Source organism: Malania oleifera, chromosome 9 (genome assembly GCF_029873635.1).
Source record: "Malania oleifera isolate guangnan ecotype guangnan chromosome 9, ASM2987363v1, whole genome shotgun sequence".
NCBI lineage: Eukaryota > Viridiplantae > Streptophyta > Magnoliopsida > Santalales > Ximeniaceae > Malania > Malania oleifera.
In genome coordinates, this window is record NC_080425.1 from 15,503,677 (window position 1) to 15,518,465 (window position 14,789).

The following is a 14,789-nucleotide window of genomic DNA, read 5'->3' on the forward strand; positions in this document are numbered from 1 at the left end:
CTTATCAAAATGATCTCTCTTGTCTCACAATACACTCGGACAAGAATATATAGACTTTCCTTCGGAGGTTGCCCCCCCAAAAACCAATCAACTTAACATTCAAATTCAAATTTTGAATATCAGTCTCGCTACCCAGTTAACAAAATCATCAACGGTTTTCCTAAGATTTCCAGAAACTGTCGATGGTTTGAGATACCGAGAGCATATTTCTATGCTGCACTATGTTCTTCTCCTTATGTAAGTTAATCATTTCAATAAATGAGCCACCAATCACAACATAGGGCATGTTTCTAGTGCATCTCCATGAAAATGACTGCCTCATATAAACATACTTACCTTTTTTGCTTTTGACTTAAAAAACAAACTAAAGGACAAGGCAACTTTCCTCTAATAGATGTTAGGGATTTGTAAGTGGTTTAGGACCACCATCTTGGTTATGTTCTTCGATCGCTATTGTCCTATGACACGGATGCTCAGATCATTCTTCTTTTCTTTTATAAATCATTGACAAGCTCTCTTTTTTCCTCCTTACATGAGCCAACCACTCTTGTTGCATATATTGTTGTTTGAATTTGTAAGGACTTAGACAAATTGTAATAATGTAACTTTGAATTTTTATAGATTTGAATAAAATGTAATGCTATAAATTGTACTGATTTTTCATCTATTTAAACAAACATTAATTCAATCTCTGGGAAAGTCATACTTCCAAACCAAATTTTTCCCTTCTAAAATAATTTGAAAAGTCTTTAATTTTTTTTTTTTTCAACAAGTACAGATGTTTTATTTGTCGGATCTCGTAAAAACTTAAATTTTCCTCAAAATGAAATGAAAACCCAAATTTTAATGACATGTCTTGGTATTTGATGTATAAATCCCATTTTTTAATTTAATTTTATTTAAAAAAATCATTTATTTTTTTAAAAAGAAAAAGAAAGTGAGACCCAATTTTTTATATGAGAGCATCTAAGGGCTGGAAAGCAATCTTCATTTCCTATTTTTAATTTTTTTAAAGAATTAAAAAAATAAAAAATAATAATGAGTTTTGGCATTATTGACTTGTGGAAAAAAAATAATTTTTAATTTTTAATTTTTAAATAATTATAAAAACACGAAATTTATTTTTTATTTTTCCAAATTTGGATTGAAAAGTTAAAAAAATATTTAATGCTTTTTCTAGATTTCTAATCCTTTATATAATATTTGAAAATTTAAAATTTTTTTTTCTAATTATTTTAAAATATAGGAATGAAAAATAAAATTAACTTTTATATAATTAATCGAACCTTTTGTCTTTTTTAGTTTTTCAATATGAATTTTTAATATTTTTTTTTTTTTTTAAAAAGCTGAAAATTTTGAAACTTTTTATTAAAAAAGAAAATATAAAATATAAAACTCTATTCTGGCTCCTAAACAAAGCTGGGCGCGAGGAGGTGATCTATTCTGTAACTTCTCTCGGGGTCGGTGAAAGCCTGTGGGCCCGATCTAAAAAATAACGGTTTTGATTTGATATGGTGTTCGACTGTGTGACATCGGCCGTTGGATCTTCTAAGTCCAGCCATCAACTTGTACTTTTCTGAACATGCACCGCGTCCTTCGAAACCTGTACCTGGCATTAAATCGGCGAAACAGAGCTTGTTCGTGGTCCTGTCGCGTTCTTTTCTTTTCTTCTAGCGAATCCCCGACGATGCAAGGAATTATTTGAAGATTTGCAGTTAAGAAGTTCTTCTCCGAATCTCCAGATTTTTCGATCTTTCTTTCTGTCTCAGAAGCACCATACAGCTTGCCATTTCTCAGGTATTTGCACTCTCCGTCGAATTAATTTGAAGTTCTCTATCGCAATCTCTGTTCCTTGAATTTCAAAATTCAATGAAGATCGGTCAGCGATTGGTGTAATCGCGGAGTCGTTCTGCATCTTGTAGCTGTTCATGCATTAAGATATTTTCTGGCCTGATCATCTCGATTTTAGGCAGGAACGTAAACTGGAAATCTTATGCTTTCCGCGTACATTTCTTGTTTTTGGACTCCAGTATGAACATTCCTTCTTTTTGCTCGCTGAACCACACAACTCAAATTTAACCTACTTCTCTTCAAAATTTTGGGCGGGAATTCAAAATTTGAACTAAGTAACTCAAGTTGGCAAACAGTTGAAGTTTCGCATAAATTTGTTCCTCTAATCAACAAAACGAGTTTAGTAGACATCAATGGAACAGTTTCAGTTTTCTCTTGTGCGACTGCAGACGCTTCGCCTACACTCATGGAAGGCCTTTACGGTAAGAGCAATCCGAGAATTCAGAAACTGAGGGCCATAAACGGCACAGTCTCGCCCATTATCGTCCCGAAAACTCGTCACTGCACGTCCAATAGTCCTATCATCGATCCGTACGCCTCCGACGTAGACTCCGCACTCATCAGGTACCTGCGATCCGGTTCTCCGGCAGCCGGAATAGTTTCCACCGGCGACACATTCAGTACTCCGACCGCCAATCCGGCGAAATATCGTCCGACGATCGGGCTCGGAAACAGCGGCGGCACTGGCTTATCCTCCCGCTGCGGCTCAATGGCGTCACCGCTCTCGGTGATGGAAAACATGCCGTCGCCGGCGGGGAGGTTGACGCCGGTGTTCGGAACGCCGGTGAAGGTGGAGGAGGATGTGCTAGTGATGGACGGGATTCTTGTAGGGTCGGTGCCGGGGGGAAGGTTGAGATCGTCGGCATCGTCAGACTCTGGCGGATCGTCGCGGACGACGTCGGGAAATAGTTGTTACAAGACGGAGATTTGCCGTCCGTGGGAGGACTTCGCGAGTTGCCGGTACGGCTCCAACTGTCAGGTGAGTTCGAATCGAATTGGTTTCTGAAAATCCGCCGTTTACATGAGCAAAAATCATGCTTAATTACTGGAGTTTGTCTGGTGTGGATTATGGTTAGAGCAAAAAAATCATGTTAGTCGTGTGCAAAAATCTAATAATAGTATTGGTTGGGATTGCAAACAGATTCCTGTTGTGCAGTATACTAACTTAGAGGCTTTTTCTTTATTATATTTGTTACATATGACATACATTTACTCCCTTCCATCGCTTAAAAGAAAAAATTGGATTAAAGACTTGATTTTATAGTTAGTCTTCAGTTTTTGCTTTTCTTTGACTGGATGTTTATATTTTCACGTGATTAGCTATGAAAATATGTTGCATTGTTTGTGATTTAATTTTTATTTATGATTTTTCAGTTCAGAACAGATTTATATTCAATGTGTCTAATAATGACAATAGGAAGAACAGTGGAATAAAGCATTATAACGCAACAAATTTATATACTATTCATAAATTTATATGCTATTGGATTCAAAATTTTTGTATAATTAATCATTTAAGATATTACCATACAAAATTTTGGAGTCAAATCATGAACATGAGTGGATAGCTAGATACATATCAATGAAAATAATTTACCCTCGATGAAATTAAGATTAAAATTTCTCTTTAACCAATACATGTATATGAGGGAAGGTTATGTACCCTTGGGGATTGATATCCCACTTAAAATAGTATAAAGGAGACACCTGAATTTTAAAAAAGTTTAAAAAATAAAAAAGTAATATATATTTATAAACCATAACCTTTATATTTCTAATAATATTTAAATTTCGTAAGTAATAGAGAGCGCATGCAATCCTTCCTTCCTGCATATTTATTGCAGGCCATATTTGATTTTTCTTAAATTTGAAGGATATATCATTTAGTTCACGATCTTGCTGATCATAAGTGAATATTACATGCATGTGTTTACCTAATGGAATATATTAATATCGATATTATGGAACAATATCTCGCTTATTGGTTCTTCAGTTTGCGCATGGAAAAGAAGAGCTTCGCCCAACTCGCTTTCCCAACAAGATGAGCAGACTATCTGAGGTAATATAATTATGCTTGGTACATGTCCTCGTCCACTCATGCTCTATCGATCAAATGGTGCTCTTTAGAAAGTTTTTGGAAAATAATTTTTTTTTTTTAAAAGAATTGAACAAAATGGGATGCCCTTTTCTTCGGCGTCAATAATTAATTATTCTATTTTCTCTCTCTCTCTGATAAATATCCCAACAGAGGCGACGCAATACTAATTTTGGAGTGCATGCAGATGGTCTGCAAATCATACACGGGCACAGGATCCTGCACATACGGTTCCAAATGCCGGTTTGTTCATCATCAGCCCGCTGCATCCACGGCGGTCACCACCGCAGCTGCAGGCTCGCCGGCTGCACCACCCCTTCCCCAAAAAGCCTCGCCCAATAATATCACCCCTGCAGACCGGGGACCTACCATCACCATCACCACCACCACCACCACCAGCATCCCCACAGCAAGCACGTGCTGGAGCAGGAGCAGGAGCAGCTGGTTACCCCAGGACGACGGCATTGACATTACCTTACCTCATGATCCTCCTTCCTCTTCGTCTTCTTCTTCTTCTGCCAATGAAAATCAGCAGCTGCCAACGAGCAGCAGGGATGAAGTTGAGGCATACATACAGAGTGTTCTCTCCAGTTCTACTAGGGGAAGATCGACAAGAACAAGACTACCCGCGTTTGCCGAGATCTGCCCCGATTAGCTAGTAACCAGTTTCGGAACCAAAAGAGCAGTTCTTTTCAACTGTATGGTCTGGAGAATTGAAGAGGCTGGACCAAGCAGCTGGTATAGTTTTATATTCAAATCTTCGTACATACGCACAGTAATAGTTCTTCCTAGCCTGCATAATATGCATGCATCTAATGCCAATTGGCTTCCACATTTCGTCATTTGTTTCATCCGCTGCTGGGGATCTTGTGGCGGATCGAGGATGAGGACTCGAGAGGGAACTCATTGGACCGACCTAAAACTTTGTTCAGTATACATATATAGTACGTACGTATTGGAACTAAATGATCACGTGGCTCCCAGTACAAACAAGTACATACAGTAGAGACGCACAATTAATCCTGTTTTTGGTATAGGACAAATTGATGTTCAAGTATTGGCGAAGGCCATCAAGTAGTTACAGTGACAATGAATCCTTCTAAATTTCTATTCTCCTCGCATCTTGTGTTAGGTGATATTTGAAAGGATAAAATTTAGCAACACCCATTAGCCTATATTTGTGGGAGACACTCCTCACCCTATATTTAGAAGAAGAGGTTTGGAAATGATTTAGATTTGTGTAGATGCAGACAAAAAGTAATATAGAGTTATAATATTAAATTTTGTCTAAATTTATTCATATCCAAAACTTAAAATTCATGCTCCCAAGCGGCCCACTTGAAGTTTTAGAATATGAATGTTCACCCCTCAATGTTTGAAACTTTTTTATGATAAAGTGAACTTTGTAGTAGTATACTCTTAGTCAACTTTTGGTTCATAGAATTTAACTTTCCAACAAAATTTGAGATTGTTGGAATATGAGGACCAATTTAGTTGTGGAAAATATTTAATGTTTTTCAATTTTTAGTTTCCTAGAGATGATAAAAACTTTCACTTATAAGATTCGTACTAAAAAGGCGGAAAATAAAGAGTTTGTTTAAATATGTAAAATTAGTTTTTTATTTTTTATTTTTAAATTTTAACATAACCACAAAAAAGCCAACTTATTTTTTAATTTTTCAAAATTTATGTAAGGTAATATGTGAAATCATGTATTTTTGAGTTTGAATTTAGGTTGGTGTGGATTAAGGAGAAATTCTATATATAATCCACACACAAAAAAAAGTCCAAGATCTATATTCCATGCTCTCATATGCAAAGTAAGACTATGAAATCTAGAAAATAATGAAAATATTTATTTTTTTCTAATTTTTCTATATAAATTTGAAAAATTGGGAAAAGTGGTATTTTTGTAAGTATTTGAAAATTTAAAAATGGAAGATAAAACTATTTTCACACGCAAATAGTGCTAAAATTGTTTATTGTTCACTTTTTTCATACAAATGTCGTAAAAATGAAAAATTAATTATTTTTTACTTTTTAAAAAATAAAAATAAAATTGAAGATGAAAATGGTTTTCCAAAACTAAACATTCCTTAGATTTCCATTGTCACGACTCGAAAATTCTGCTACATTTTTGTTTCCATACTACTAAAAATGTAAAATTACTCTCATACCAATAATAACATCTACAATGTCATCTCGGACCCAAAGTGGGTAGCGGGGATACCTGTCCATAAATACATACTATCTATGCAGCGGAAAACATAATATACCTGAACCTCATATACAATACCAATGTTCTTCTATCTTCATAAATATACATGTACATCCCCAAAAATCCATAAAATATCTTAGGGGTTATACAAAACATATCTCTCAACACAACCACTTACCCTTAACCTAGGACTGTACCAACTCCTCTTCTACCTCGAAGTTCGCTCTGCTCGTCTGTCTGGATTTCTTGAAATATTTGAATTCTGAGCCGAGACACCTCTCAGTAAGTAGGATAGATTATCATCAGTGTGTGGCAACATGAGTTCTATTGTTTTATAAACATATAATGTACATAATTAACTATAACATAATTAACTGTATATGATAAATCAGGAAATCTATACTCATACTTATATAAGTCTGGTAAAATCATATTTAATTTCTCAACATAAGCAAACCGTGTCATAATAAATTTCTATAAACATGTAAATCATCTGCTATTTCTATATAATACTAAAATTCTCCCTTGAATGGATAGCTAGCTGATATCATGTATTACCCCCACATGATTGGGTTGTGTAGTCCGTAGGCGGGACCTAACAATGGTCTACCACGCTAAGCCAAAATTGACTCGTCTGTAAGTACGATTGGCCTGTCCAGCCTGGTCCGGACTACTAGGGGGCACATTACTCTTCGCTAGATTCAATCAACTATCCAATCACCAACACTCTATCTGAGACGTGTGGTGGCACTAATCTGGCATAATAGTTACGGTACTGTGCTCTAAAATTAAACTAATCCATCAGAGTTCTGCTATCATATAGTACATTTCATAATATAACTATAACATAACTCATTTCATGTTTCTATGTAAAATATGTCATATCATAATTTCTAAATAAACTGTTATATATATATGATCACGGCACTGGGCCAACTGAAATATCACGACAATAGGTCGGCTAAATTGTCACGGCACTAGACCGATTGAACTGTAATATTATACAGTATAATATCATATTTTCTATAATGTCTATATTATTTTTGAAAATTATTATCAAACTGCTATTGTTCTGTATAATCATAAAATATTCTAGTATGTATATACATACTATAAAATAATCATACTCATGCCACACGAGTGAGTGTTACACTATAATATACTAACTGTCTAGGGAAAACATATATATAGCTGAAAAATAATATTAAAACCGCTTCTAGGGTTTTCTCAGTTCAAACATTTGATTTCCCAAAAGCATGCATTAATTCATAAATTTCATTCCCATATACCTAAATATTTAGAAAAATCATACATATAATTTCTGTTATTAAATACTGCATTTTAACCGGTAAATTTTCTAAAAATTCCTGACATATTCTATCCCCTAACCTGATTCCTGAAGAAATGTCTGCAGGGATCCTAAAACCATGCCTACAACGTTCGTACAAAATCCTATATCCATAAATCCTAATTTAATAACTTCAATCCCAGAATAATAACATTTTAACATTCCCTAGGCCCACACATTCCAAATAACTAATTAAACTTGAAAAACAGTTTCCTTACTCTAGTTTTGGAGTGATGCTTAGAATGCTTGAACTACGAAATCGCTCCAATTAAACTACGGAGAATCGTCGTCGGGATCCTATAATGACGTTTATCCTTCAATTCAGACTAAAATCGGGCCAAAAATCAAGGAGAGAGAGAGAAAGAGAGAGAGAGGAGGCCACAGCCCTAGAGAGAGAGAGGGAGAGGATTTTAAATTTCAAAAGAAAAATGAGCTTATGGCTATTTATAGATGGTTGTACCCGGACGTTGACGGTTTGGTTTTTAACCAAACTCTTTTTAACTATTTTAGCCATACCTAATCGCGGTAACTCAAAACCGTCGATGGTTTTCTAACCTCATCCAAAACCATCGACGATTTGGCCTGTGCCAAACCAAATTTCCTCTTTTCTTTATTATTTTTATTATTACTATTTTTCGAGTCTCTACATTCCCCCCTCCTTATAAAAATTTCTTCCTCAAAATTTGCTAATCGACACTTATACCATTAACTGAAAAACAAACCACTGAATTTTTATTGATTACCCTCACTTATGGTGGAAGAATACTGTGGTTACATATACGGTTCTGGGAGATTACAATAACCAAATCAAAACTCTCCCAAAACCACTTCATATAAAATTTTAAAAAAAAAAACCATTACATTCTAATTTGCAAACAATTACATTCAACTAATTAACATGTGTAAAAATCTTCTTACATACAGCAAATCCTTACTTGAGTCATTACCTTTTTTTGGCTAATGTTGGGCCCCACTAAATAAATGTGGGTACTTCTGACGCATTTCCTCCTCTAACTCCCATGAGACTTCCTCAACTGCATGGTTCCTCCAAAGTACTTTTACCAATGGAATCTTTTTGGTGCGCAATTCTTACTCTTTACGATCTAGGATTTGAACCGGCATTTCATCATATGATAGAGTATATCCAATCTCCAGTGCCTCATAACTTATTATATGTGATGGATCTGGGACGTATTTCTTCAACATAGACACATGAAATACGTTGTGGATTATAGATAACGCTGGGGGTAATGCTAACCTGTAGGCAACTTGTAACGACCCAAAAAATAATGGTTTTTAAATAATGAGGAGGGGGGGGATGGAAATAGAAACAGAAGGAGGCAGTAGGCTTTGTTGACGAACGTTTTGCGTTCGTCGATGACATTGCACTTTGGATGGAATAACCCGGAAGTAACACACAGGGCCTCATCGACGAACATAGGGAGTTCATCGACGAGTGCATAACGGGACCTTCATCGACGAGAAGATACCGAGAAGGGTTTTTGGGACAGTCTGAAATTCATCGACAAGGGAGGAAGTTCGTCGATGAAATTATTAAAGGACTCGTCAACGAGGTGATGTGTCTCGTCAATGAATCTGGATCTATAAATAGTGAAAACCTGAATTTTTAGACGAATTTTCAGTGCAAACCCCCTCTTTCTCTCTCTAAAACACATCTCTCTCCTTTTCTCTTCGATTCCGAGTTCGTTTTAGGTCGGATTGACGATCTAAAGCCACCACGACGCTCCTGACAAAATTCTCTACAAGTCTACTGGAGCTGATTGTTGGTGGAGTTGGTTTGGATTTCGTCCCAATCTCAGGGTAAGGCATTTTATTCAGTATTTGTCTTTCCCTCAATTATAAGAAATACAATACGCAAAGAAATACTGATATTTTGTTCTGGGGGATGTGATTTTCAGGGTGTTAAGTGGAGAACCCTACGGGTATAGGGTTAGAGTACAGTAGGTACTTTTCAGAGATAAGGTAAGGAAAATATGCTATGCTAGGAAATTTGAATATGTTAATAGAAATTTTATCAACATGTATGTATACCAGTTATTATGTAATTTTCAGAATATGTGTTCTTAAAGTATGTGTGGACTGAGTAGATAATATTTGATGTAGAACATTATACAGTTTTTCCAGTATATAAAGTTATACAGAACATACAGATATAGCCATATATTCACAGAGATTATACAGAAAGATATACATACATATACAGCTTTTATTCAAATAGTTTCACAAAACAGATATATATACATATATATATGTATACAGATGTTTACTCATATCAGTATGTTTTAGTTTTATACAGATCAGTATATCACAGATATTTATCCAGAATAGTATATTACAGTTTTACTCAGATCAGTATGTTATAGTTTTATACAAATCAGTATATCACAGATATTTATCTAGAATAGTATATTACAACTTTATTTATAACAGTATATACAGTGTTTATAGTATGTCATGTTTCCTATTACCATAACATACAGAGTATACAGACAGAGTATATAGACAGAGTATGCAGACAAATATACAGAGATAGCATCAAGATGTTACAAATACAACATACAGAGATTACAGTATTTATAGTACAAAAAATAGTGTTATGGTAATTTTGGAAACATGATAAAAATAGTAAAAAAGTATATATGTATATATATAGTATCAGATCCTTGAGGAATGATTACAGATGGATACAGACAAAGAATACAGAGCACGGTACCTTTGCTATATACAGATAGAGTGCAATCACATATCTTAGATAGTATGTGGGTATCGTCAAACTGTGCTCGGAGAGGATGCAGCTCCCCAATTTGCTGAGTTGAGGGGGCCAGTTTGACGAGGTAGTAGCTAGTCCCGCGCTTAGGAGAGTATGCAGTTTGGCCGGGCTAAGGTAGTGTAGAGTATATTGACTTATCTGGAGGGCCGACTAGATTAAGTCCAGCCTACGGGCCGCACAACCCTGTCATAAGGGGTCAAATCATGACATACAGAATTCTAGGGATAAAAGCACAGTTATGTATATGTATACAGTTTTACAGTATCTGATGAGTATAGTATGATATTAGAAGTATGAAAAGTAGAAAATATAGATGATACAGTTATATTTTAAATTGTGAAAATGATGGACATGCTTTACAGATTTACTATTTCATTACAGTTCAGTTGTTATTTTAATAGTATGCAACTTAGTCGCCACACACTAGTAATAGCATATTTCCACTTACTGAGCATCGACTCGCCCTATGACTTTAATATTTTTTAGGTGAGCCAGTTGGGCGAGCTAACCAGGCTCGCGGATAGAGAGTTCATTTGATTACCCTGGATTAGAAGGTAAGTTTGTGTAGGGTTTTGTGCTTTGGGACAGATATTTTGGAGAGAGATGTATTATATAGTATGGTTTGGAAATACAGATCCCTGGTATTGTGTGATGTGTATGGATGTATGGGTTACGTTTCTGTTGCATACGTATGATTTTATATTCAGATTTACCCTGGTGCCTTCCGAGGCTCGAGTTTCATAGCAGAGGGTATCAGAGTAGTTCATATATATATAAAAATAAAATAAAATAAAATAAATGATGATGTAAATTTTGAGGTCGTTACACAACTATACCGATTCTTTCCAATACCTCAAACAGTCCAATATACCTAGGGTTTAACTTACCCATCTTACCAAATCTCATCACTCCTTTAATCGGTGCAACTCCAAAAAACACATGATCCCCTACACCAAATTCCAACGCTTGTCGGTGAGTATCTACATAGCTTTTCTGTCGACTTTGGACTGTTTTAATTCTTTCCTAGATAAGCTTGATTTTCTCAGAAGTTTGTTGTACAATCTCCGGCCCCAAAATCTATCTTTCACCCACTTCATCCCATTATAGTCGAGTTCGACACCTCCAACCATATAATGCTTCATACAGTGCCATTTCAATACTCATCTGATAGCTATTATTATAAGCAAACTCCACCAGTGGCAAATACTGAATCCATCTACCTCCAAATTCTAATACACAAGCCCATAGCATATCTACCAGTATCTATATGGTCCTCTTTATCTGCCTATCGGTCTAAGGATGAAATGTCGTACTAAAAGTCAATTGGGAACCCAAAGCTCTCTGTAAGCTCTTATAGAACTGAGACGTGAATCGTGGGTCTCGATCAAATATGATGGACACTCGTACTCCATGGAGTCTAACTATCTCTTGGATATATAATTCTACCAATCTGCTCATGGAGTAGCTAGTCCTAATTGGAAGAAAATAGGTAGTCTTCGTCAAACAGTCCATGACTACCCATATGGCATTTTTCCCATGCTATGCTAGTGGCAATCCTGGGACAAGGTCCATGGAGATATGCTCCCACTTCCATTCTGGAATATGAAGTGGTTGCAATGATCCTGCTAGCCTTTGGTGCTCAACCTTTGCCTGCTAACGGGTCAAACACTGCTCTACATAACGGTCAATTTCTCTTTTCATATTGCTCCACTAGAAAGATTCCTATAAATCTCTATATATTTTTATACTTCTTGGATGTACCATATACAGAGAACGATGCGCCTCTTCCAAAATGGTCTTTTTAATTCTAGCATCATCAAGTACACACAATCTAGTACGATACCTCAAAACTCCATCACCTGAGATATTAAAATCTATCTCCAACCCGCTCTGTACCTTATCCACAATCTTTACTAATTTTGTATCTTTCATCTGAGAAATCTTAATCCTCTCCAGTAAAGTGGGTTGAAGAACCAGATTAGCAATAAATGGCTGGTGATTAGCCTCTACCAGTTCCACACCAAGTCTCTCTAAAACCATTATGATCTGATGTTGCACCACCACTGCGACACTGTGGCACTCACTGACTTCCGACTCAAGGCATCAGTTACCACATTAGCCTTTGTTGACCCTATGGGTCATTCCCTATTTTGATTATGACAAATACTCTAGTATTTAATATCTGTTGAGTTGTTGTGCAGGTTTGCAATGATTATATTATATGATGGCACTCAGAGACCCGGAGGAAAATAACGACCCTAGTTGATCTTTATTGTTGTAATTCTTATTAATTTGGGTCTGTAATAATTATTTATTCAAAGGTTTGTAATAATCAGTGCATGGCATGCATATAGGAATATAAGCTCAAGACCTTAGAATGACCTTAGGGATGGTCGACCGACGCCAGATTTTTTCGGTAGTCCTCAAAAGACCTTAGAAAGACCTTAGGTCCATACACAAGCACATAAGATGTCCCCAAAATCACTTATAATATCAGGAGAATTAGTTGAAGTGAAAATGGACTTATAGGGCAAAACTGTGAGGTTTCGGTCGACCGAACCCCAGGTGTTCAAAACACCTCTGGTGACTGAACCCTTGACGAGTCAACTTGTTGACTTTGGTTTCGGGCGACCAAACCATTTTGAACGTAGCGTCTATGGGTGACCGAACCTTATTTTTCACTTTTCCCACCAACTCGATAGCCCGAACTTCAGGTTCAAAATTGCCTCGAGCTACTGAACACATGGTTTTCGGCAGACCAAACTCAGGATCGGGCACGTGAATCACGTAAAGTATGGGAATTGCCTTTGATCATCCAACCGAACCTTGACTCGGGCACCCAAACTTCGAAAAATAGCTTTTTTTGTTGAGTCTGTTCGGTCGACCGAACTGTGGATCAGCCACTCGAAACTCTCGGGTTGCACAATTTTTTACCTCAATAATTTAGGGTTAAACAGGGTTAAAATACTTAAACTCATTTAAAACATTTTTAATAATTCCCTATAAGTCGCTAACGGTCATAAAATTGGCCAAGTCTATATATAGGGCTTCATTTGTAAAGATTAAGGGTGATTAGCAAATAGGATTAACTAAAAATCCTCTCAAATTTCCTAAGCCCTATTTGTTCATTCACACCATATACTCCCACTCTTTTGAGAAATCAAGCTTTTTGAGTGTTTATACATTGTTTGTTATTGCTTGAAACTCTCATTGCATTTGTTGCTTTTTGTTTCATATTGAGAGTTAAACAAAGATTTTTCTCCCGATTTCATTTGATAAATCTTTGTGTGGGAAAAATATTATAGTTAAGTGGGTCTTTTCATTGTATTGCATGACTCATTTGGGCTTGTATTTTTGGTTGTACAAAAATATTTTTATAAGCTCATATTTGAATATCTCTTTGTGCTTGGATATTGAGAAAATACTTTTGAGATATTCTGATTACTATTTGTGAAAATCTTTCAAACCCTAAATTGTTATTAAGATTTGCATTTATACATAGTTTCAAAGATTAGCTTGATTAACACACTCATTGCACTTGATTGAATATAGACATTATATTAAATGTTGATTGCACGCATATTACACAGAGCTTACAATTCCTATTTGTTTGAGGTGCATTGATTATACTGTGCATAGTGATACATAACTGCTTGTGTAGAAGCACTTTATTTGTACGCCAAATTTTAGTTGTTTGTTGTATTCCAGGAACGGACCTGAAGAGGGAGACTAGCCCTGTTGAATAGTCCCGGATTGGCTTAGACCCGGTTAGGAAAGTTAGGTACACCATCCTGGTAAGGTGTGGTTATAGGTTAAGGTCAGCCCCGTTAATTGACCTGATTGTAAATGGTGACGCTTCACCCGTTAAGTGAGCATTAGTGGAATCATTGTGCTGGTGAGCCAATGCAAGGACGTAGGCACAGTTGGTTGAACCTCGATAACATATCATGCATGTACTTTATATTTTCGTAATTTATTTTTCGCACTTTTATTTTCAACACATGTATGTTGTATGCTTGATTCATCATATATTGTACATATGTTGATTGGGTTTGTAATTGCATAGACAGATCCTAGGTTACGTAATGCTGCTGATTTGGACATACCTAGGAATAAATTTTAAATACCCAATTTACCCCCTCTTGGGAATACACTAAAGTCAACAGCCTTCCCTGGGTGGTAACTGATGGTACAGTCGTAATCTTTAATCCATTCTAGTCACCTTCTCTTCCTTATATTCAACTCCTTCTGCGTGAAGAAATACTTTAAAATTTTATGATCTGTGAATATTTCACACTTCCCACCATACAGATAATGTCTTCAGATTTTCAATGCATACACTATTGCTGCTAACTCCAAATCATGCATAGGGTAATTCTTCTTATACTCTTTAAGTTGTCTAGAAGCGTATGCCATAACTATTCCCTGCTGCATCAAAACACCCCAACCCTTTCTGAGACGCGTCACTATAAATCACAAAACTATC

At 36.0% G+C, this 14,789-nt stretch overlaps 1 protein-coding gene across 1 annotated transcript; it reads left to right on the forward strand.

The window, feature by feature from the left end:
- Positions 1-1,678: 1,678 nt before the first annotated feature.
- Positions 1,679-4,775, forward strand: LOC131163656 (uncharacterized). Its single transcript, XM_058120305.1, has 4 exons — positions 1,679-1,797; positions 2,241-2,830; positions 3,845-3,910; positions 4,134-4,775. The coding sequence occupies exons 2-4, from the start codon at positions 2,258-2,260 to the stop codon at positions 4,599-4,601; spliced, it is 1,107 nt and encodes a 368-aa protein (XP_057976288.1). The 5' UTR covers positions 1,679-1,797; positions 2,241-2,257; the 3' UTR covers positions 4,602-4,775.
- The last annotated feature ends 10,014 nt before the right edge of the window (positions 4,776-14,789 follow it).

Excerpts from the sequence above, each read along its gene's own strand:
- LOC131163656 (XM_058120305.1), top strand. The coding sequence starts at position 2,258 with ATGGAAGGCCTTTACGGTAAGAGCAATCCGAGAATTCAGAAACTGAGG. Across the intron at positions 2,831-3,844 it reads GGTACGGCTCCAACTGTCAG|TTTGCGCATGGAAAAGAAGA; the intron begins GTGAGTTCGAAT and ends TTGGTTCTTCAG. Across the intron at positions 3,911-4,133 it reads AGATGAGCAGACTATCTGAG|ATGGTCTGCAAATCATACAC; the intron begins GTAATATAATTA and ends GAGTGCATGCAG.